General features: G+C 33.5%; 1 protein-coding gene across 1 annotated transcript; it reads right to left on the reverse strand.

The window, feature by feature from the left end:
- Positions 1-499: 499 nt before the first annotated feature.
- LOC126990630 (uncharacterized) lies at positions 500-17,854 on the reverse strand. Its single transcript, XM_050849312.1, has 17 exons — positions 17,815-17,854; positions 11,627-11,781; positions 11,213-11,395; positions 10,660-10,809; positions 8,940-9,173; positions 8,158-8,460; positions 7,704-7,925; positions 6,827-7,013; positions 5,900-6,140; positions 5,131-5,269; positions 4,906-5,016; positions 4,409-4,587; positions 3,616-3,700; positions 3,151-3,297; positions 2,629-2,760; positions 1,913-2,016; positions 500-1,355 (listed from the first exon to the last, which is right to left on the reverse strand). The coding sequence occupies exons 1-17, from the start codon at positions 17,852-17,854 to the stop codon at positions 1,064-1,066; spliced, it is 2,904 nt and encodes a 967-aa protein (XP_050705269.1). The 3' UTR covers positions 500-1,063.
- Between the last annotated feature and the right edge of the window lie 7,633 nt (positions 17,855-25,487).

Raw genomic sequence — 25,487 nt, forward strand, 5'->3', positions numbered from 1 at the left:
TTCTTATTGGCATAGATTTTGCTTTCAGTTCAGAACTCACTACACACATTCTTTTCAGATACCTCCCTTACCAGTCTCCATGCTCTTTACAACCTTTTAACCACTTAAGTTTCCATCACTTGCTGTGTATCTGTAGTTCACCTGCTTACTTGTAGCTTTCTGGAATGAGCTTAAAACTCATGTGTCCCTAGTCTGAGGGCCTTGGGTCTTTAACCTTGCGTGGTGTCAGACTACACCACCCCAATCACAATCCCCAACCAAACCACAGTAGCCTACCCCTTTGCTGCTGGGTAGATAAGGGCACTGGTGTACACAACCCAAACTGACACCTGGCGCCCATTCACAGCTGGGTACACACAGGGCACAGACAAAATGAAACCGCCCATCCATCAGTGAACCACCCAGTATTTTGTTTTCTTAAAATGAGATCAATAAAAATGAAGCAGAGCACCTCTATATTGTTTAAATTAAAATAAAACTTCAGATTTAATTACTATAGTATACTAAAGAAAAATCAGAGAAAAACAAATCACAGTTACCAGAACAATGGACATTACAAGTGCTTCTGAAGTTTACTTTTTCGTTTGTATGAATAATTGTCACTTTTAGGCAGTACATAAAGTCCAAATGTAGCTACCCATTGTATTAAGATTAGATCGGCCTAGATATCGAGTCTCAATGATGACATGTTCATCACTAACATCACTGAGAGTTTGTGAAAAAAACTATACTGATGAGAATGGAAGAAATGTGTTAGGACATTTGAGCAACTTTTTAAGTTTTGTTGACCAGTTTAATAATTCCAATCTTATGAAATGACACTGAACATATCAAAATGAATGGAAAGAACTTCATGTCTTGGTGTAGGACCAGGACAGAATGCAGCATAAAAATTTTACTTTAACTTTTTTGGATGGTTGTGAATGTAAGCAATTAGCTACAAAATGCCTGATATTCCATTAAGTGTATTTCAGTCCCATCATTTGTTACTAAATGTTGTCCATATACCTTCAAAATTTACCAGAGAGTGTGGTCAGCAACAGTGATACACCAGCATTGCAGTTCAGGAGTCAGATGAAGATGACGAGACATCAGCATTCTCATCACTGCTACCCCCTGCTGCCGCTGCTGGCGTGGTCCCCTCGCTGCTCTCCCTGTCAGAGCGTTCATCCTGCCTGAAGGTGTGAGGAAGGGAGTCTCTGTCCCCAACTGTAGTTCTTGTAGAGTGGTGTTCCTCGGTCCAGGTGGAGGTTGAGTGGGCAGGTGGAGAAGGGGATGGAGTGGGTTTAGGCAATGGAGGCAGTCCAGGCAGAGTCACTGTTCCTGTTTTATCACGGAGGGAGCTGATCTCAAGTCTGAAAGCAGAAAGGATCGATCACCATAGTTATGTGGTGGACATTGTATAAACTTGAGTGTCAGTGCTAAAGTATACAAATATTAGTCATTTTCAAAACAGATGGCAGACGTCACAAAAAATTACAGGTTTTGGTTTCCAGCTCATTTCCAACCATTTTCCCTACACTTATGAATTTTTTTCCAAGATTGTAAACTTCCATCTTGGTTAGTAAAAAGTAATGATAAACATGTTTAGAGTGTAAAGTAGAGAAAAGTCAACTTCAATTCCTTACATGTGCACCTGAATTAATACAAATTTTCACATAATGCACTGTTCCTCTTTCAGTGCAAAGCCAAATCTGTACATTCATTACTTTGAACAAATGGATGAGGAGATGGGGCACATCATGAAAGATGAAAAGGCATATACATATCAAGAGTAGATGAACAGGAAACTCAGAGAGGTCTGCAAGACAATCCTATCTGATTGTAGTTCAAGACTGATTTTCTTCCTAGATTATCCCTTTCAGAGACAAGAAAACGGGGCATCAGGGATACATGAGGGGGGTGGCCAAACCTGAGTGCTGCAATGGTTTCATCCTGGCGTGCTACAGTGGTCCTCAACTGTCGAACTTCCTCTGCTTTACCCACACCCCTCACAAGCTTCGAGACACTGCGTTTCTGCAACACCACCAATAGACTTTGTACATGAAAACTTATAAACCAACTCCACAAAGTAGTATTGAAAAACCCACAGCTCCCTGCTCTGTAAGCTGCAGATTTCTAACTGGTTATCATTATAAAATGATAAATAAAATAAATGGATTAACAGCAACATTTATGGTGATGATTACTTATACAATATTTAAGGTAAGTGTAGTGCCATGGCCCAGCACATGCTGTTAGTGGTTAGAAGAGTAGTGAGGGCAATGGTGGCCCAGTGTAAAGAAACACTTGAAGTAGTAATGCACTGGCAGGCAAGTTGGGGTTGTCAGTGATGGGGAAAATAGTCATGATGCTGGTTAAGATATGTTCACTTATTCATATGCACCCTTATAATTCATATCCACCCTTACAATAATTAATATAAACCATTACAATCAGTATGCACCCTTGCAATTGGCACTCATATCAGAGAAAAAATTAAGCTCAGGTATATAGTTAAACTGTTAAAATAAAGTATATTTAGTTCAATATTGAAAATAACTTTCATACCTCTGCTCAATGTTCCAGTTTTTTTCATTATTGAGTACTACTTGTAAGGGTACATAGTAATTGGCACACATAGCCTACCTGTGCTGTGGTCTGCTTGAGGTGGTAGTGCAGGTGGTCCCTCTCCTGCCGGAGTGCCAGGATGTGTGCCGCCAGTGCCGCCTCCTCCTTCTGCAACGCTCGCAACTCTCGTGTTCGGCTGGCCATGTCAGCCTGCATCACCAGGGTATGCTAATGTTTGCCAGGCCACACATTCAAGTATGCAAGTACTAAAGATGAACAAAGAAACCACATAATACCATCTCAAGCATCACAGAGAAAGAGCAAAATTGATAAGATAATTTGTTGATAAGGAAATGGACTTGAAAATCTATTCACTGTTTCACAATAAGTCTGGTCCTCTATCTGGAGTTTCCAGTTTTTAACTACCCCATGTCCAGACCAGCCTACACCAATGTAGGCATTGCCTATATGTTTATACTACAAGATTTGCTTTTAACTAATCCTTAAGTTCAGAGACAAGTAAGTTCTTTTAGCCAATAAAGTTATGATTTGTAAGACCATCAGTGTCCCTATGGGTGGTGACAGTGGTGGTGGCCAGACCTGGAACTGTGTCATGGTAGTGTCATGGCGGGCCACTTGGCTTGCCACTTTGCTGGGCCACCGAAGGTCCAGGCTGGCATCCAGCTTGTTCTCAACCTCCACTAAGTCCACCTCTGTCCTGCTGCCTAGCTTGCACTCCTTTGTCACCTGAAAAGTGAGGGAAAAGGATAGTATGTGCATCAAAAATATTTAAATTTAAACTCTGAAAGAAGAGAAAAAGAAAATGTCAGTTTAAGTCTGAGCAAATTTCTCAATGAATGAATAGTTGTTGTCATTTTCCTATGAACAGATTTTAACAAATGAATGTCCATTTCATAATACCAAATATTGCTTGAGGACAACTTTAGCACTTCTATTATTTATGCTTCTAGAAACAAAACCCAATACTCTATTTGTATAGTTCCCAGAATGAATGTACTGACTCCATGACCTGAGGTCAGGGCACCCAAGACTCCTAAATAGTACCTGATAAGAGTTCTTGAGATGAGTAAGCTCTCCACGCAGCTGCTCCACTTGCTGGGCCAGGGCCCGGCGCTCCGCCCGGCCCTCCCTGGAACCAACAATAGATAGAAAGCATGTCTAAAGGAGATTGCATTTTTCTCAGACTGAAAAAATGGACTGAGATAAGTTGGAACTAGGCATTTTAAGGTTTTGTGCATTTGGCAGACTTCATCATGTGTGATCCTATTTTCAAAAAATGCAGGGTGGGAGCTCATATAAGTCTCAATAAAAAGAAAAATAAGACAAGTAAAGGGCCAAAAGTCACAGGTCTGAAAATTCTTACCACGTTAACTGAGCAACACAATAAATATACACCATGTTGTCCAGACACTACCAGTGACTCAATACAACACTGCCACTGGCACCAAGTGATGTCTTACAGTCAACCAATGTCTGGGGCAAACAGCAGAGCTTATTGCAGTTAAAAAGAGGTACAAGCCAGATTCATTCATTCTGTCATTTATTCTGCCTATAAAACATTTTTTTGCATTTTAAAAATAAATGTCACTTTACTAGTTCCCAATCCAATAAATTTCAAAAGGAAGAGATTCATTTATATTTCTTATGTATTTAGAGTTTTAAATGGCATATGATGCATCATTTTAAATAGCAGACTCCCATAGGAGGAAGTGTTCATTCTATCATGGGTGAAACTTCATGGTTATAAAGTAAATGAGATGTGCTAAAATGGTCCCCTCAGCAGGTACTATAACTCTTCTTCTGTTTGAGAAAAGGTAACTGTTGCAGTGTGGCCCACCTGTGCCTCTGTGCTGCCAGCTCTTGGGCCACCTTAGCCTGAGCCACCTTTTCATTAACCTGGTCAAGGTACTTCTTGGTGAGCAGTGTGCCATCACCGGGTGTGGTGGTGGCTGCTGTAGCCCCACCACTATTGTCCAGCTGGTTACCAAACCATTTGACAGCCATCATGCTGTCCAGCTGAACCAAAGATGTTAGCAAGAATCAATACAACAGACTCCTCTGAGAACATTAATACATAAAAAAGAATACAAATACAAAGATTGAAGAACTATAGTTTTAAATGTGTTTATACTTCCTGTGAAACTTTTTCTCACATATTTTTCTTTTACAAATAAATGGCTTCCTCCCTCAAAGAGTTTTAAAGTTTACCTTGTTCATCATGACTGTAACTCTACTAACAGACCAAGTATTACATACATTTACTAGCTTGGTGTTGATTCCTTAATGTAGCAGAGTTAAAGTAATGGCTTGGTTCACTAACATTACAATCCTTACGTCTATATTGGGGACAGGCAGGCGAGTGAGGGGAGTGATGTCACCTGCTGTTTGACTCTGCCTCAGCCACACCACACAAGAAATGGCACCCAGCTGTTCCTCACGCTCACTCTGTACCAATGTGGAAACACTGGTGAGCCTAAATCCACGAAAAGTTAGTAAAAGGTGTGGATGCACCTTGTGTGTATTGCCTGACTGTTGCATGGCATGAAGGCAGGAACCTACTTGGAGGGTGTTGAGAGAAGCAAGAGCAGTGTGGGAGGCGTGTGCAGCTCGGTGTAGACGCCTCATGACAGCTGCATGACGCCTTTCCTCCACTGCCTTCTCCCGGCGCCCTCGCTCTGCTGCCCCACCCACCCGCCACCTGCATGGAAGTAGAGAATTGCTATCACAACCTCATCATCATAACTTAACTCCATCACATTCCTACAGACCACAATGACACTTCATTCCGTCCTAAGTGGGATTTGTTTCTGCAAAGATAAACATAAGGAGTTGCTTCCACGATAAACCATGCAACCATTTATTCCACTCAGAGCAGCAAAGGCTTATTAACTACTAGATATCAGTTCCATTTGCAATAGACTATTTAAAAAGATTTTAAATATATTTCTGTCAACTAATGAATTTCCATAATGCTTTGTGTGCTAAGTTAAATCAGGAGACATAACTCCTAAGACTACCACAATAGTAAACCTAATGAGTCAGACACCTCCGGGGGTCATCCAATTCAGCTCTTTGTGACTCTGATTCGACCTCCTCTAGTCCTCTATAGTGCAACTAGTTCAAGTGCCTTTTTTGTGTGAATTTTACTCCTTGATGAATCATTGCAATTATCCATGATGTGGGCTTCAGCTACCGGAGGAAATATTGGTGGTAACAGACTGCTAAGGCACCTGCATGGATAGTGTCAAGAACAGTGCAAAGCTTGAAAGACCAAATAAATGTAGTGTACAAATATGTTTCAGTGTCACCATCGTCACCTTACACTCACCGCAGTTCCCTTAGCACAGTAACAAGGGAGAAGACAGCCGGATCACAGCCAGGGGGGCGCAGGGTACCCACACCCCTTCCCCCCTCCGCCCCACCTCCAATTCCATCTGTCCTTGCCTCATCAGTCCCTAGGCCTGAGTCACTGTCCCCGCTGTCACTGCTGCCACCGCCACCCTGACCCTCGTCCTCACCCCTGCCGTCACCCCCATCACTGTCACTGCTGTTTCTGCTACTGCTGGAGGCTGATGGTAGAATGGAAAGAGGTAATTTATAAACTGCATCTGTAATTACTTTCCATCTCTACATTCTCCACCTCTCCTGCTTCCTTTGCTTCATTGTCTAATTCTGTATCCCTTAACTCCCTAACTCTCTTGTCTCCTCGCCTCTCCTCCTCCTTCTCTTCCTCCACCTCCTTTTCTTCCTCCTCGTCCTCTGCCTTACAGTGATTTCACATTCCTTTCTTTAAAGAGTCTAGACTACATCATATAAAAATGAAAATGATGTTACTGAGGAGGCTACATAAGTTGACCTCATTATTGGAACTCCAGGAATCTGATTTTTTAATAATAAACATCTGAACTTGGCAGCACATAAAATAGTCACCGAATATGCAAGAATATGAACCTTCGCAGATAAGATATTCACATATTAGGTTCCATAGGCACCCATGTTAAATACAATATGTGGTCAGATGTCCATACTTTCAGGCTAACTAAAAATATACATAGCCTACACCTAACCTATGTGGACATGATTCAATACAAAAAATATGATGAAGTACAAAATCTATGAAGAAATCAATCAATAAACGACTCACATAAGCCATATACCTTAACTAATACAGAGAGTAAACTTGCAAAGGACAAGAGTTCAATGTAAATTAAACTACATACATCTAAGTAGATATTACAGCCTTTAAGCTTCCCACCTGACTGCGGACGATGGTTAGGCACTCCAGCAACAGCACGAGACTCATAGTAACGAGTGAGCTGTACTTCAAACTGAGCATTGTCAGTGACCAAGTGAGTGAAGGCTCTGTCCACCTCCTCCTCCAGCTCAGCAAGGCACTGCAGCTCCTCCTCATATTCAGTGATCCTTTGTCTGAGCCCCAATACCTGGTGGGCAGAATGCAGTGAAAAGGTTAGTGAGGTCTTCCCTTTTTACCTTCTGCTTCTATTCTATCATTTTCTCTTATTAGTTTTCCTCCTCCCCTTTTCCCTCCTCCTCCTCTTCCTCCATGCCCTTGTCCACATCCATGCCCATGTCCACATCTATATCCTCTCCACATCCACCTCAACATTCTGCTCCACCTCCATCTCTTCTCCCTCCACCTATTCCTCAACATATCAGTCAACTCAAGCTTTTCATACTGATTTGTGTTTCTGCCTTGTGCTGCTCCTTTTGAAGGGGTCAAATTTACAAATGAATTCTTTCAGCTCACCAGTGTGACAAAAGTAGTTTACATTTTGCTACATTTACTATTTCAGCACAAGTTTAACACAGCAGCAGTGACGGGACAAATTTTTGCCATGATATAAACCCCCCAAAATAGATGATGCATAGACTGATCACAAATGCATTTATATATATTATGAAATGGTTTGTGTGAGTGATGATTTTTTTCTCATTTTTCTCACTTAGAGGGGCATTTAAGAAACATGATCCCCGCAGCTACCGGGTCAATGTTGGAAAAAATATAAATATCTGACATAAATCAAGTATCTTGACTTTACCATAAAATATGTATGAGTACATCTCTTTCAAGAAAGACTTCACTATTTTGTTATCTTTTCTTTTCTCTTCACCTTTTCTTTTATGGCCTGTTGCTCCTTGATTTTCTCTCTGAGAGCAAGGCGCAGTCTCTTTTCTGTGTCTCTATACCTGACCATGATCCCCATGGCCTGCACCAGCTGGCCTATCCTCAGCACTGCCCATGCCAGGCGGCCCTGCTCCTCCACCACCCGGCCGTGGCACTCCTCTAACATTGCCTCCACCTCTTGTGCCTCCTGCTGCAGGGGCTCTGAAACCTGCAAAAGGTGGGTGTGCAAATATTAATTATGTCAAACTAGGTTCACATCATTGGTTGTGGCAATTTAAGGTAAAACTGGATAGATATAGATTTGGGAACAGAACCACACAAATATACTACAACTAGGTAAATTCAACTGGGTATATACACATTCACACACACACACACACACACATGTAAGCACAGGTTCATATATGGAGATATCTTGCATTGTCAGCACATGTGCCCACCTGGCTGAGGGATGTGAGCAGGTGTGTTCTGGAGCACTGGATTTGCTGCACTTGATCCAGAGTGAGGTGAGGGCGGGGTGCTGGAGGTTGGCGAGGGGTGTTGTCCCTGACGCTGCGGCGGCCACGCCCACTGCGCTGTGTTTTGGTTTTAGGTGTCCTGGCTGAAGCACTGGGGGTGGAGGTGATGGTTGCACCCCTGGAGGTACGAGGGTTACGAGTAGCGGTGGTGGTCTTTGAGGTGCGGCCCTTAGCTCTACTTTGGCGGGGTGAACCAGCCAGGCTCAGGGGAGGCACTGCAGCTGTCTGTGAAGTGCGACATTGTGTGTCTACTCATGGCTCTTTTTCAGCTGTTGAAGATCTTCATATTCTTATAAGCTATTTCGCTTCTTTTTCACTAATTAAAAGAATGATGTTTTGTTAAAATCATTCAACTTCAGCTGTTAAGAAAAGTGTAGGAACTAACATAAATTTAATTATTTGCTTTATTTAATAATAAGTTATAAAAGAACTTCTGGTAGTTGCAAAGAAAACTGAAAGAGAAAAAATCTAATGAGAAGAGGCAAAGCATTTCCATTTGGTGGGCCTTAGAACCTGTAATGAGAGCAAATCCTTTACCCAAGATAAAATAGTTTGAAATGTGTCACTATTTTATTTAAAATGTTAATTTATCTTTCTTCCAAGGAGAGGTTTAGATTTTAGTGGCTTGTACTGATGTTTGTAGGAGGCAATGGATTTATTACAAAAACTGTTCATGTCTACGCAACACTCGTTCCTGCACTCACCCCATCACCCTCCTTCTTCCCTTCATGCCGCTTGTGTTTGTGATAGTCCTTGGCCGTGTTGGGAGGGGAGAACTTGTCACTTCCTCCATGCCTTCTTGGTGAACTTGAAGCCCTCTGGCTGCTGCTTCTGCGCCCTGTGTCCCTCCTGTGAGACTCCTCCACACTGCCTACCTCCCCAGACTCCTCCAAGTCCAAAAGGTCGCAGTAGAATTCATTAACCAAATCATCTGTTACCTAAGGGTGGAAAGTTAACAGCTGGTCAAATGAGAAACTGTAGAGTTCATAAAGAGGCAAGAAAGATACGAGGTTAGTGAAAAAGATAAACCAGGTTACTCCATAACTTATTTTCCCTGCTCTTGTTACTGATATCTAACAATCCACCAATCTATTTATTAATATATTTATCTATCTATCCATCTATCTATTCATCTATATATCTATAAAGACAGATATAGATATAGATAGATAATTAGAAACATACATACATACATATATGTATACATATATACATACATAGGTATAAAGATACAGAGATAAATATCTTCATCATTTCGTTTAACGTCTGTTTTCCCTTTTCCTGAGCGGTTGGACGGTTTATGGCTCTCCTCCATTCTACTCTGTCTTGAATGTCTTCTGCCCAATGCAAATCCAATCCCATCCATGCCAAGTCTTCCTGTATACACCTCCACATTTTCCTAAGTCTACCAACTGGTCTCCTTCCTTATACTTCCAATCTCTCCAAAACTCCCAGCACTGAATCCTCCCCTGTTCTCTTTACATGTCCAAACCATTGGAGTCTTTCCCTTCTGAGCACTGTTTCCAGGTCCTCTACTCCACATCTGTTAGCCACATCTGCACTGGTTACCCTGTCTTGCCACCTGATCCCCGCCATATACCTCAGCATTCTGCGATCACTTGCTCTCAATACCTCCATCAATTTTCTAGTTAGAGCCCATGCTTCTGCTCCATACAACATCACTGATCTAATACATGCTTGGTACACTCCTGCTCTGCTCTTTAGAGGGATGCTACGATTCACGAATAGACTAGCCACCTCCCTCCATTTTAGCCACGCTGCCTCCACTCTCGCTCTCACTGTCCTCTCCACTCCCACCTCACAGTCCAGAATATCTCCCAAATAACAGAAATATTATTTGACAGAGATAAATATATAGATAGATAAACGCAGGAAAGTTCCCGGTTACATTCATGACAGGGAATGTACAGTACATACACTACTGTAGGTAAAATAAAAGTATTAGCGCACAGTGGAACTGATGCCTGCCATAAACATTCAAACAACTGCTGATGAGGAGGGAAGACTGGCATGCCAAGCTGTGGCTGCTTCATAAGGGACCCAAAAATAAGTCATACCTCGCCAGAAAACAATATTTCACTTTCCTTTATTCCATGATGTCTTAGGTTGGTATTGTTAGATGCTTCCAACCCTCACATCAACAGTTTCCAAAGGCCAAAAAGATCAGTCAGGTTCTAATGAGTGTTTTTTTAGGTTCAAGATACAGAAGAAGTATCAGACTACCAGCAGGGTCATAACACTACCCCTAGAAATGTCCAAAACTCCTACAAAGCCCTTGTCAAACATGTGTGCTTCGGAGCCAAAATGTTTAAGAATATGACCCTTAATGTTTCCCTCATACATTGTGCACCAATGTTTCTTTTCACTCATGCACACAGCAAGGTGAGTTGGGCTGTGGGTTACCTGAGTGTGGATGTGGTGAGGCAGGTGTGGCAGGGTGAGAGGGGAGTGGCCCCATTCTTTCTGGTGCTGATTGACCTTTTCAAGTAGATTTTCTTGAGCTACTGCAGCTTGCCTCACCATCTCCCTGGTCTTCTGAGACTCTTCTTCCACCTGTCATGACAAAGAAACATAGGTTTTGGATCAATGAAATAGGTGCATTCTACCATAAATGGAGTTCTATGTAGTCACAAGAACTGAAAGTGAAAAAGAAAAGGAAAATATCTAATAGCAAATTAAAGACGTTAATCAAATGAGAGGAACAGAAGAGAAGTTTGTCAAGTTAACATTACATTAGTGAAATTGGCTTTTTCTCTAATATCAGTCTATAGGTTCAGGGACTGTGAATAAATGTACTTCACAATTCATGGTGTAATTGAAAAATCTGAATGCATGAGATTTACCTCTCTTAAGTTATTATTCTTCCTTTTTTTGTGTTTGTAACTGTGGAAAAGTTACAATGAGCCTTTTCTGATAAAAGTAGTAGAGTTGTTATTACTGCAGCAGGTCAATTTACCTTTCCTAGCAGTGCCCACAGGTGTGTCTCCACTTCCTCCACGGTGGCAGTCATTGGAGGCACCACAACCTCCTCCTCCAGATCTGCATCTTTATCGTCCTCAGCTTTGTCTCCCTCTCCAGTGTCCTCCCCTTCCTTTTTCTCATCCTGGGTTATGGCATGCTCCTTCTTGTAGGTTGCCAGCTGAAGCATATTTTTAATATCACATTGTATGTAATGAGAGCCAGGCATTCTATTTTTATTTACAAATAAATTTTCAAACAAATTCAGTTATGCTTTTGACACAAATATTTCCTATACGCGAGTGACAGCTGTATTCAACATCAATGTGCTTTTCAGATGACCAATTATCCTGGACCAACACACTGAGAACTTTCTCAACTAAACAAATCATGAAAAATGTCATCTTACTACCTGGCAGCTCCTGGATGCCTCCCCTGCGCGGTGCTGCTTGAGGCGAGTGAGGGCTGTGCGTCGCCATTGCAGCTGCCTCCCAGGGTCAAGGGAATCCTCTGCCACATGATCAGTGCCTCCAGGACGTCCTGCCGACCCCACGCTCCTACCTCCCGCTTGAACAAGATGAAACACAAGTGGTGAACATGAGGTGGGAGGCAGCAGAGAAATCTACTGATCCCTTGACAAGAGCATGAATTCATCTTTGTCTTTATGGCTTTTGACAAAATGATGGCAGCAATAATGATGATGATGTCAATAATAATGATGAGTATAATATGATGTAGATTACCTGAGCCTCTAGGGCAGCCAAACTGTGGTGCTCCTCAGCCTCGTCACTGGTGTCCCCTTCACTGCTGCAGGGTCACATAAAACGCCATATAAGATAAAGGTCCTAATGATCATGACTATGCCCCTTACAATGATCCATTAGTAATATTAGTAATACTCCAGAGGAGTAGGTAGGAAGACACCTACCAAACGGGCATGAGCTACTCCCGGTGAGGATATATGGGAAGCGAGGAGGGTGCTGAAGCCCTTCAAAGACCCTTCCCATGTCCTCACTAACCGTTTCCCTTTTGTCTCATCAACACCAGAGAGCAGTTCAGCATGCTCTGAAGACAGTTCCTCTCTCATTTCACACCACACTACATTCAGACAATACACACACACCTTTTCCCAAAGTTCAAAATTCAAAATGGCGAAAAATTACAGAGCCTCGGAGTCCCCGCCTGGGGGAGGGGGGAACATAAATTCCGCCACTCCTTTTCTGGCTGCCGACTTGAGAGGTGTCCTGATAACTCCTCGAACATCCTCCTTATTAATTTCTGCAACATTCGCGGTCTAATTTTTATTCTGAGGAACACCATCTCTCCTCATCTAAATCTCACCTTCTCTTCCTCACCAAAACACAGGTTTCTGAGGCTACTGACAGCAACCTCTACTCTGCTCCTTCCTACTATATCTATGCTAAATTTGAATCCAAAACTGGATGTTGCACTTACGTGCGCAACGACATCACTTGCTCTCGTGCCCAAGACCTTGACTCTTCAGAATTTTCCACCATCTGGCTAAGACTTCATTGTCATTCTATTACTAAATACATTTATGCTGTTTATCTCTCACCTAACTCTACTAACTATGTAAAATTCTTTGACAATTTAAACTCTAAAGTGGAGCACATCTTGACTCACTCTCTCCCTTCGCTGAAATCTCCATATTGGGAGATTTCAATGTTCACCACCAGCTTTGGCTTTCATCCTCTTTCACTGACCAGCTTGGTGAGCAAGCCTACAACTTTGCTCTCCTCAACGATCTAAAGCAGTTGGTTCAGCACCCTACACGTATTACCGACTGTCTTGGAGATCGGCCCAACATTCTAGACCTCTTCCTTACCTCTAATCCTTCTGCTTACTCTGTCAAACTGTTCTCTCCGTTGGGCTCCTCCGATCATAACCTTATTTCTGTATCCTGTCCTATTGCTCCTGTACATCCTCTGGACCCACCGAAGAGGCGATGCTTCTGGCATTTTGCTTCAGCTCGGTAGGACGACCTGAGGATGTACTTTTCCGATTTCCCGTGGAATGATTACTGCTTCCAGGAGAGAGAGAGCCCTCTGTGTGTGCCCAGTGCATCACAGAGGCGATTGTCTCTGGAATGGAGGCATACATTCCACGTTCTTTCTCTACTCCTCATGCTAAAAAGACTTGGTTTAATCATGCTTGTTCTCGTGCTATTAAAGATAGAGAGGCAGTTCACAAAAGGTTCCAGAGCCTTCAAACACCCGCTAACTTTGACCTTTACATTTCAGCCCAGAATTGTGCCAAATCTATTCTCCGACTTACCAAAACTTCTTTTATCAATAGAAAATGTCAACACCTTGCTTCTTCTAATTCTTCCCGTGACTTCTGGCATCTAGCCAAAATATCTCCTCCAATTTCACTTCTTCCTCTTTCCCTCCTCTCCCTTAACCCCTGACGGCCTGCCATCTCATCTGTCTCTAAGGCTGAACTCTTCGCTCCAAACTTTCTGTAAAAACTCCACCTTGGACGATTCTGGGCATATTCCTCCTACTCATCCCCCCTCTGACTCTTTTATGCCTGTTATTGAAATTTTTCCAAATGATGTTTTCTATGCCCTCTCTGGCCTCAACTCTCAGAAGGCTTATGTAAATGTATATGTATACATGAATAAATTAATGAGTGGTCAATAGCTGAAAAATATTTGAGGTAGAAATTTACAGAGAGCCAAATAAAGAAAAGGAGGTTTAAGGAAGAGGAGAGCGTTTATATAGTTTATGAGTTTGCTAGAAAAGGTCTTACAGGGTTAGAAATTTGTAAAAGAAAAAAGTATAATAAATAAAAGATAGGTTATATAGTTTATGCATTTGCTGAAAAAATATTTCAGGGGTAGAGATTTTACGGAAGAAGCCTAATAAATAAAGGGAGGTTGTAAGAAGATAATAGCGTTTTAGATGGTATAATAAATAAAACGAGGTTGTGTATAGTTAATCAGTTGCTAAGAAAAATATTTTTTTATTTACTAGAGAATATCCTGAAAAAGAAGCCTGATAAATAAAATGAGGTTAAGGAAGGGATAGAGTATATATATATATATATATATATATATATATATATATATATATATATATATATATATATATATATATATATATATATATATATATATATATATATATATATATATATATATATATATATATATATATATATATATATATATATATATATATATATATATATATATATATATATATATATATATATATATATATATATATATATATATATATATATATATATATATATATATATATATATATATATATATATATGATTTTAAGTGTTTACTTTTTGATTGTATATTTAATTTTTTGTGTGTTTTTGATTAAAGGCGCGAACTGTTATCTCGTCGGGTCGGTGTATACCGTTGCCTGCTTTCTAGGATTGAAGTTGGTGGTAAGGTGGAGACACAATAGCACTAGTTAAGTGATGTGTAATGACGAAGGTAGCCGTTATAGGATTCACTTTAGTTCACTTTAATTTTCTCTCTCTCAGGTTAATACAAATACCAATGTATTTTAACTATATTTAACAGTTGTACTACATAAGGTTTACAGTTTACGTGGGCGAGACGCACGAAATCAGGAGACAGCCACACCCGCTGCAGGGCGCGGGGAGCGGCAGAGCACCGCTCGCCTGCCGTCACCCGTCTTCTCCCTTCTCCACGTTGTTCGCCCGTTTTATTTGCTTGTAGTTCGTCCGGAAGGTGTGTGGGTTCGGTTGGTGACTGTTGATAGAGAAGTCATCATTTTGCTGATCCTAGTGTCAGTTCATCACAGCTTCCCACGGCCAAAAGCACGACGTTGTTAGACATCTGTTGTGCACGACACCGAGCCAGGTGTCGCCACACATTCAGATCATACATACACATGTACATTATAATATACACATTACATCGCTCCAGTTCTCTAAAAGTCGCGACCTCGCTGACTCACCGGCAACTTAAAAGCAGTGCTTACCTACCCATGTTACACAGTCGCACAATAACGTACTAGTTAAACGAGGTCCTGTTATTGCTTAAAAAAAAATATATACAAGTCAGAGCCGCTTCTAACGATACAGCATCTAGGAAATGCCAATGATAATAAAAAATAATCATGGAGTAACAAGAAATGGGCAAAGTACATACAGGAACAGAGGTAAACTTCAGCAAGAGTCGTGGACATAGGCTCATTACTATTCCGAAAACAAAATAATAGCTCGAAAAAATTATTTACATGATACATCCCTAGTAAAAATTAAATTGTTCTGAAACTGTCATTAGGATACCATGGTAATGGAGCTATTTGGAATAGCAAAAAGAAAAGGAACAATCCTTGAAGAAGATCTGCTACACTGTGAACCTTCGAGTCACACCTGGTCACAAAACTGTCGCCAAGATGAAACACTCATCCGTTTGCAGCGACAATTAATTGCTTAGTGTCGTTTACCCTCCAGCACGCCTTCGAGACGGGTGGGGTTTACAACAATAGATAAGGTTGTTAATGAAAAGAGGTAATGTTATCAATAGAGGAATCTCCTGTAATAGTTACAATGTGATAACAAGGACAAGTCTGGAGAACCTTAGAAGCATCGTGATCAGCACCACTAACTCCTAATACTCCGTTTTTCAGGTCAAATCAGTACTATAAAGAAAATCCTGTCACCAGTTGTGGAAATCACTGTTGTAACAAATCTCACTGAAATATATAATTCAGCATAATTGTAGTTAAAGTAATTCCAGCATTAATAGCATCAAATGAAAAACAAATTTCCACCTATCCTCAGTCGCGTAACGAACGTGGATGACTGACATCTTTGACGCCAAAATAATTCGTAACAGGTAACAGTGGTATGTCAAGTAAGGAGTAAGTAAGACTTTGTCTGCCTTCCAAAGCACCTGAATATTCACACATGCTGGTTACGATAAAAGTTAGGGACAGCATCTGCTCAAGTTAAATTAAGTCTGTCAGTGCAGAGAAAAAGTATGTTTTAAGCAGAAAGCACATGAGTTTAAGTTCAGTGTACCTATCCTATTTAGTCTACACCCTCAGTTATTACGGCTCCAATTAAATTAAGAAGACTGACCTTGCATCAACTCCAACCAATAAAAGAAAATAGTAGGTTAGAGTGAAAAGTATTATAAGTATATATATATATATATATATATATATATATATATATATATATATATATATATATATATATATATATATATATATATATATATATATATATATATATATATATATATATATATATATATATATATATATATATATATATATATATATATATATATATATATATATATATATAAATATATGTATATATATATATGTATATATATATATATATGTATATATATATATATATACATATATATATATATATATATATGTATATATACATATATATATATATATATATATGTATATATATATATATATGTATATATATATATATATGTATATATATATATATATATATATGTATATATACATATATATATATATATATATATATGTATATATATACTCAGGTGTTTTCATCACCCCTAAGTACACAAGGAGTGGGGAAGCTAGGTTGAAAAAAGGCATCAAAATGAAGGAGGCAGAATGGAATATGTAGAGGAGGACATGAGAAGGAAAGGAGACGAGAAGGGATAATGTTGCTCGGGGCTTAAATAATGATGATGATGATGATGGTGCGAAGGAAGGAAGAACGAGTTGTGTTATTTGACGGCGAGGGAAGCGGAAGGAAAAGGAGGAAGGAAGGAACGAAAGAAGGTTTCAAGATAAAAAATTTACTGGCAATGGAGGAAGACACAGTGAAGGGAGAAAAATGGTGAAGAAGACGATAAAGGGTGAGGAAGGAGGAGGAAGAGGCATGTTGTTGTTTTTATTGTGGTGGTGGTGGTGGAGGTAGTTTTGCGTCTGTATAATACGTTGGGTCGTGATAATGAAAAAGGAAGGAGATATTGATAGCGTGAAGGAAGGGAGGAGACAGTAATTGGGGAGGCAAGACTGAGATGATACTTTTTAAAGACAGAAGCCCGTGTTTTCAATGTACTTTTTTCTTCTTCTTTTTTGACTAAGTTTCCCTCCCTTGGCGCTTTCTCGTATGTGTCTATATTCTTCATGATGAGTCTTTTCCTGCTTTTTTTACTTCGCCGGTTATCTCGTCAGCGTTGTCGTCATTGTCGTTCTGTTTTCTTCTTCTCTTGTCCATTTCCTCTTCTCCTTTTTTTCCTCCTTTTCCTCTTCTTCAGATCAGTACAACACGGTTATTAGCAAAATATTGTAAAACAAACCATCCAGGAACTTATTAGGAACAGGCATCTTACCGACTTTATAAGCCCCAGGGCTGAAATTATGGATCAGGTCCGAAATCGCGTTTATTGTTCTTGGCCCGGCTACTGGTAAACAGACATATCGTTTTCCTGACCTGGAATATCCTTACCACACGCATTATGAAGATCAGGTACACATAAACCACGTAAACAGGGTATCCGTTATAAGCCAAAGAGGATTACCTTACCTCCTCCTCATGTTTCCTCTCATTAAGTAAAGTTTTCCTTGCCTATACCTGTGTTGTAACTCTTTGCTTTCCTCTCACTCTCCTCCATGCAACACAAATCCCTCTCGATACCCTTGGCTCCCCTTGAGAAGTATTCTACAAACGCTCCTCTTTCTCCTCCTGTTCCTCTCCCCATCATCATCATTATCATCATCATCACCATCACCAAATGTCTTTGTTTCTGTAAAAGCTTTCTCCTTCAAATTCTTTGTTTCTACCTTTTCCTTCCTCTTCCTTCTTTCTCTCGATTCTCCTCCAAATCTCCTGTGTGTGTGTGTGTGTGTATGTGTGTGTGTGTGTGTTTAAAAAGATTCCCACAATACCCCTGCTAAATGCTGAGAGAGAGATTTAAATAGTAGTGCGTGCATCAAAATAACTCGATTTGTATGAACTATATGCAAAGTACGCAAAAATTGAAGTTGGCATGAGAGAATATAAAATGCACATAGGAATTAGGTGGTTGTGTTGAGTACGTATACAAAATGCACATGGAATGATGTAAGTTTGGATGGAGAGAAATGTATGAAACAAATGCCTTAAAATAGCAATGAAGTTGTATAGATATGTAATATAAGTGCACGTTAAATGATATGAAATGTGTAAAGGTATATACAAAAGAAATAGAATAGTAAAAGGTCACATCAATTATAAATACACAGAATATCAATAAAATAAGTATGAAATTTATGAAAGAAATATGCAAAATTCCCATAAAAAAATGCATTTTATAAAATATATATGCCAAAAATACACATAAAATATTTAAATTTGTATTGAAATAAATATTCAAATGCATATACAGTGAATAAATATGTATTGAAAAAGATATTCAAAAATACATATAAAACAAAGTAAATTTTTTTCAAAATATATACGAATACATAAAATCACGTAGATTTCTATGAAATATATATACAAATACACATGAAATTTATAAATACGTATAAAAAATATATATACAAAATACATATCTAGGTAAATTCGTAATATAAAATAAATAAACGAAATATCCTTGAAAGATATTGTGTTGTAGTAAATAATGAATAAATAAATTTGTGTGAAATATATAGTCACACATTAAATAAATGTAGTAATAATAAAAAATATATGCAAAAAGAAACTAGATAGAATAATGTGAAAATCAATAATAAAATAAATACCGGAATAATAATAAAACAATAGAATTTGACGCTGTGAAAATAAAGTGCAGAAATTCCCATCAGGCGCACCATTTCTTATAAAAATATAAATGCCGAAATATAAAATATTAAAATTTGTATTGATATACGTATACAAAATGCGCATTTTAAATAAGATAACTTGTGTTGAAGAGATATACAATACATAAAACAATGTGAATTTGTTTTTAAAATATATATACGAATACATAAAATAACATTAGATTTCTATAAAAATATATATACAAAATACACATAAAATTAAATCAATGCAATATAAAATGAATTATATATAAAATACATAGAATAATGTAAAATTGTTTAAAAAAATAACAGAATATAAATAAAATAATGTGAATTTGTATGAAAATAATGCAAAATACACATAAAAATAAAATATTTTATAAAATACATATACAAAATACACATAGCACAATTAAATTTGTATTAAAATTAATATACAAAATACACATATACAATAAAACCATTATTGAAAAAAAATATAAAATACACACAAAACAGTGCAGAAATTTATATCAAAATCCTGATCTCATAAATCAACGTAAGATTCTATGAAATATATATACAAAATACATCAGTGGTATAGTAAAGTATCAAAATATATATATAAAATACATTAAATAATGTAAATTCAAAATCCAAAATAAATAAAACAAAATATCAATAAAGAATGTATTTATAAAATAGATATACAATATACACATAAATCACTAATTTGTAAAACTATAACAAAGCTACACAAAAATAATTTTTAATTTGTATGAAATAAATATACTAAAATACACATAAATTAGGTAAATTTGTGTTAAATACGTTTTGCAAAATACACATAAAATAATATAAATTTGAATGAAAATATATAGAAAACAAATACCTTAAAATAACATAAATTGTATAAAATATATATAAAAATACACATTAAAATAATGTAAATATGTATAAAAAAAATATATACAAAACTAAATAGAATAATATAAAATCGTATCAAAAAAAATACAGAATATTAATAAATAATGTAAATTTGTGAAAATTGAATGCAAAATACCCATAAAATACTTTATTTTATCAAAAATATTTATACCAAGACACACATAAAATATTTGAACATATTAAAACTCCGATATACAAAATGCACGCTATATGGTAATTTGTGACAAAATAGATAACAAAATACACTTATAAAACCATAATAAATTTTTCCAAAATATATATACGAATACATAAAATTACGTGAACACCATGAAAATAAATACAAAAACACATAAAAGATTAAACGACCGTATAAAAAATTATACAAAATACACATAAAAATAATGTAAACTCATGCTCAAATAAATAAACAAAATACTAATAAAGAATGTGTATTGTGTAAAATATAAATATACAAAATACAAATAAAATAAATAAGTTACCTTAAAACTATATAAAATACACAAAGTAATTAAATTTATGTAATAGATATACAAAAGCTGTGTGTATTTGTATATTTATTCATACAAATTAAGTATTTTGTTTATTTTTTTATATATTTTCATACAAATTTTCATTGATTTTATATTAATTTTATATTTATTTTTCTAAATATGCGTTCTTTTAACTTTAATTGTTTGTGAATTAGAAACGAATTTACCTTATTTTTATATATCTATTTTCATACAAATTAAAATACTTCTGTGTATTTTTGTATATAATTTTATAAATTTACGTTATTTTATGTATTTTATATATTTATATTTATAAATACACATTCTTTATTGGTATTTGTATATTTTATTTTGATACAATTTACGATGACTATGTGTATTTTGTATACATTTTTATACGTATTTACTTCATTTGATGTGTATTTTGTATATATATTTTTTATAAAATCTACGTTATTTTGTATTCATATATATTTTGAAACAGAAATTTACATTGTTCTCATATTTTCATATCTATTTCAATACAAAATTTTACCTTATTGTAAGTATTTTTGTATTTATTTTCAATTTGAAATTAAATTTTTTGATATTGTATTTTGTGTATATATTTTTTATAAATAAAAAAATGCGTTATTTTATGGTTATTTCTAACCTCTTTATTTCATACAAATTTACATTATTTATTAATAATGTATTTATTTTGATACGATTTTACATTAATCTATTTATTATTTTGTATATATTTTTTATATAATTTACGTTAACCTAAGTGTATTTGTTTTATCTTCATTAATTTTATTATTTTATGTGTATTTTTGTATATGTATTTCAATAAAATTTACCTAATTTTATGCTGTATTTTGTATATTTATTTTCATACAAATTTAAAATGACACACAATGTATTTTTGTATATAGTTTTGATACAAATTTAGGTTATTCTATGTGTATTTTGTATATCTATTTCATTAAATACACATTCTCTTATTGATATTTTGTTTATTTATTTTGACAATTTAAAGTATTTAATGTGTATTTTGTATATATATTACATATATTTATCATTTCATGTGTATTTTGTATATATATTCCTATAGAAATCAACGTTATTTATAATAATATTCATATATATATATTACGAAACCATTACATAGAATAGTAAATTTGGCATTATTTTATATATGCGTAATGTAAGTTATAAAATTAAGATTGTAATATACCCATAAATATCCTTATTTAAAAAAATATACAAAAATACACATAAAATAATTAAATTTGTGTTAAAATAAATATACAAAACCACATAGAATAAGGTGAATTTTTATTGAAATAGATATTAAAAAACACATAAAATAAAAAAAGTAAATTTGTATCAAAATATATACGAATACACACAATAAAACTAGCAATAAATTTTTAGAAAATATATATACAAAAAAACACATTAAATAATGTAAATACATAGAAAATATATATACAAAATACGCTAAAATAATAAAGCTCGTATCAAAATAAAAAATGAAATTTCCTCTAAAAAGAATATATATTTGTAAGGAAAATATATACAAAATACAAATAAAATAACAAAAATTTATTATAAAATATATGCAAATGCAAAATAGTTTAAATTTATTTGAAATAGATATGCAAAATACATGAAATTAAATTTTATTGAAATACATATACAAAATACATAAAATAATGTAAATTTGTATGAAACTATATAAACAAATACATAGATAACGTAAATTTCCATAAAATATATACAAAATATACATTAAATAATATAAATATGTCTAAAAATATGTATACCAAAATACAGAATAACGTAAAATCGTATCCAAATAAATAAACAGACTATGTCAAATAATGTAAATTTGTAAAATAAAAGATACAAAATACCCATATAATAACGCATATTTGTTTAAATATATATACAAAAATACACATAAAATAATTAATTTGTATCAAAATAAATATACAAAGAGCACATACAATAAAGAAAATTTGTATTGAAATAGATATGCAAATACACATAAATACAATGTAAAATTTGTATCAAAATATATATAAGATACACATAAAATAGAGAGTAAATTTCAATGAAAATATATATTAAAAATACATATAAAATTATGTATAATTATATATATATATATATATATATATATATATATATATATATATATATATATATATATATATATATATATATATATATATATATATATATATATATATATATATATATATATATATATATATATATATATATAAATAATGAAAATTCATTATCAAAATCAATAACAAAATTCGATAAAAGAACGTACAAATTTGCATTATTTTTGTGTATTATTACATATTTAAATACAAATTTAACTAATTATATGTGTATTCTGTATCTATTTTCATAGAAGTGAAATTTATTTTCAGTTTTTTGTATATTTTATTCAAATTTTATTAATTTATGTGTGACACTGTATATTTATTTTCTACAAATACGTTCTTTATGGAATTTTGTTATTTATTTTGATACGAATACCATTTTTAGGTGTATTTCATATATATATTTTTATACTTATTTATAATTTTACGAATGTATTTTTGAATATATATTTTCATAAAATTTACTCTATATGTATATGTACAAAAAACAATATAAATAATTTAAATTTGTATGAAAATAAATATACAAAATACACATATAAATTAGTTAAATTTCTATTTAAAATACATATACAAAATAATACTTAAAAATAATGTAAATTTGAATGAAATTATATAAATAAATACACTTAAAAAATATAACGTTAATTTGTATAAAATATTTATAAAAATACACATTAAATAATGAAAATATGTATAAAAAATATATACAAAAATTAACAAATAGTATAATATAAAATCGTATCAAAAATATATACACAGAATATTAATAAAATAATGAACATTTGTATGAAAAACTAAGATGCCAAAATACCTATAAAATAACGCATTTTTTATAAAATTATATATATATTAAAATACACATAAAAACATTTGAATTTGTATTAAAAATAAATATACAAAATGCACATACAATAAGGAAAATTTGTACAGAAATAGATAATGCAAAATACACATAAAAAACAAATGTAAATTTGTTTCAAAATATATATACGAATACACATAAAAATAACGTAGATTTCTATAAATATATATATATATATATATATATATATATATATATATATATATATATATATACATATATATATATATATATATATATATATATATATATATATACATATATATATATATAAAAATAATAAATAAAATTAAGTAAATACGAATCAAAAAATAGCCCATACAAAAAATACACATAAAATAATGAAATTCGTATAAATATAAATAAACAAAAGAAGAAATACTAATAAAGAGAGATGTGTATTTGCATAAATACATATATACAAAATACATAAAATAACTAATAAATTTGTATAAAACTATATACAAAATAATACAGAAGTAATTAAGAATTTGTATGAAAAATAGATATACAAAAATACAATAATAAAAATAAGCTAAATTTGAATCTGAAATATATATACAAAATACATAAAATAAAGTAAATTCGTTTCAAAATTTTTTTAACAAATACACATATAATAACGTAAATTTGTAAAAAAATATATAAACAAAATACACCAATAATCTAGTCATTCGTATGAAAATAAATAAACAAAAAATAATTAAATAATGTAAATTTGAAGAGAAAACATATACAAAAATAATACATAAAATAAATGTTTGGGAAAGTTTCTATAAAAATATATGTACAAAATGCACATAAAATTAGCTTGCTGTATAAAAAAAAATATATATAAAAACACACATTAAGATAATAATGTAAAATGAGTATAAAAATATGTATACAAAATACCTATGGAAATAATCTAAATTCATCATCGAGGGATTAAATTAAGAGAAATAACAATAAAATAATGTAATTTTTGGATGAAAAATATATATAAGAAAACACATACATAAAAATAACCTAAATAAAAATACAAATATACACTTTTTTAAATAATTTAAAATTGAATGAAATAAATATACAAAATAAACATGTAAAATAAAAGGTAAATTTGTAATAAAATATATGTAAGAATATTGACATAAAATAATATATAAATTTGTATGAAAATATATATACAAATATACATAAAATAACATGAATTTGTATAAAATAAGTTTCAAAATATATACGTGAATATTACTACAATAAAAAATCAACGTAAATTTTTATGAAAAATGTATATATATAAAATACACATAAAATAGTTTTAAATACGCATGAAAAATATATATACAAAATACAATATAAAATAAATGTAAATTCGTAAAAATTAAAATACAATAAAATTCCAATAAAAGAATGTATATATGTGGAAAATATATATACAAAAACAAAAAAATAATTCAAAATTTGTATAAAAATATATACAACAATACTATTAAAAATAATTTAAATTTGTTTGAAAATAGATATGCAACATACACATAAAGTTAAATGCAAATTTGTGACTGAAATACATATAATAGTCTTTAATATAAAATAATGTAAATTTGTATAGAAAATATATAAACAAATACATATAAAATCACGTAAATTTGGATTAAAATATATATATTGTACAAATATACATTAAATATTTTTAAATATGTATAAAAATATATTATATTATATATTTTTATTGATATCATACGTTATTTATGTATTATTTTGTATATGTTTTCTCATAGAAATTTACATTATTTTATTGGTTATTTTGTTCTATTTATTTTGGATACGAATTACATGAATTATTTGTATATTTTTTACATTTTTTTATACGTTATTTACATTATTTTAATGTATTTTGTTTATATATTTTTACTACAAATTACGTTATTATTATGCTAGTAATATTGTATAGGTACATTTGATACAAATTTACATTATTTTATGTATCTTGTATAGTTAATATTTCAATTCAAATTCAGCTTATTTTATGTATTTTGTATATCTATTTATT

This window comes from Eriocheir sinensis, unplaced genomic scaffold, assembly GCF_024679095.1.
Source record: "Eriocheir sinensis breed Jianghai 21 unplaced genomic scaffold, ASM2467909v1 Scaffold182, whole genome shotgun sequence".
NCBI classification, from domain to species: Eukaryota; Metazoa; Arthropoda; class Malacostraca; order Decapoda; family Varunidae; genus Eriocheir; species Eriocheir sinensis.

Coding starts and splice junctions, on each gene's coding strand:
- LOC126990630 (XM_050849312.1), bottom strand. CDS start 17,854: ATGGAGGAGAGTGAGAGGAAAGCAAAGAGTTACAACACAG. Junction 3,701..4,408: donor CTGGCAGCACAGAGGCACAG/GTGGGCCACACT, acceptor TGTTGGTTCCAG/GGAGGGCCGGGCGGAGCGCC. Junction 2,761..3,150: donor CTACCATGACACAGTTCCAG/GTCTGGCCACCA, acceptor CTGGTGATGCAG/GCTGACATGGCCAGCCGAAC.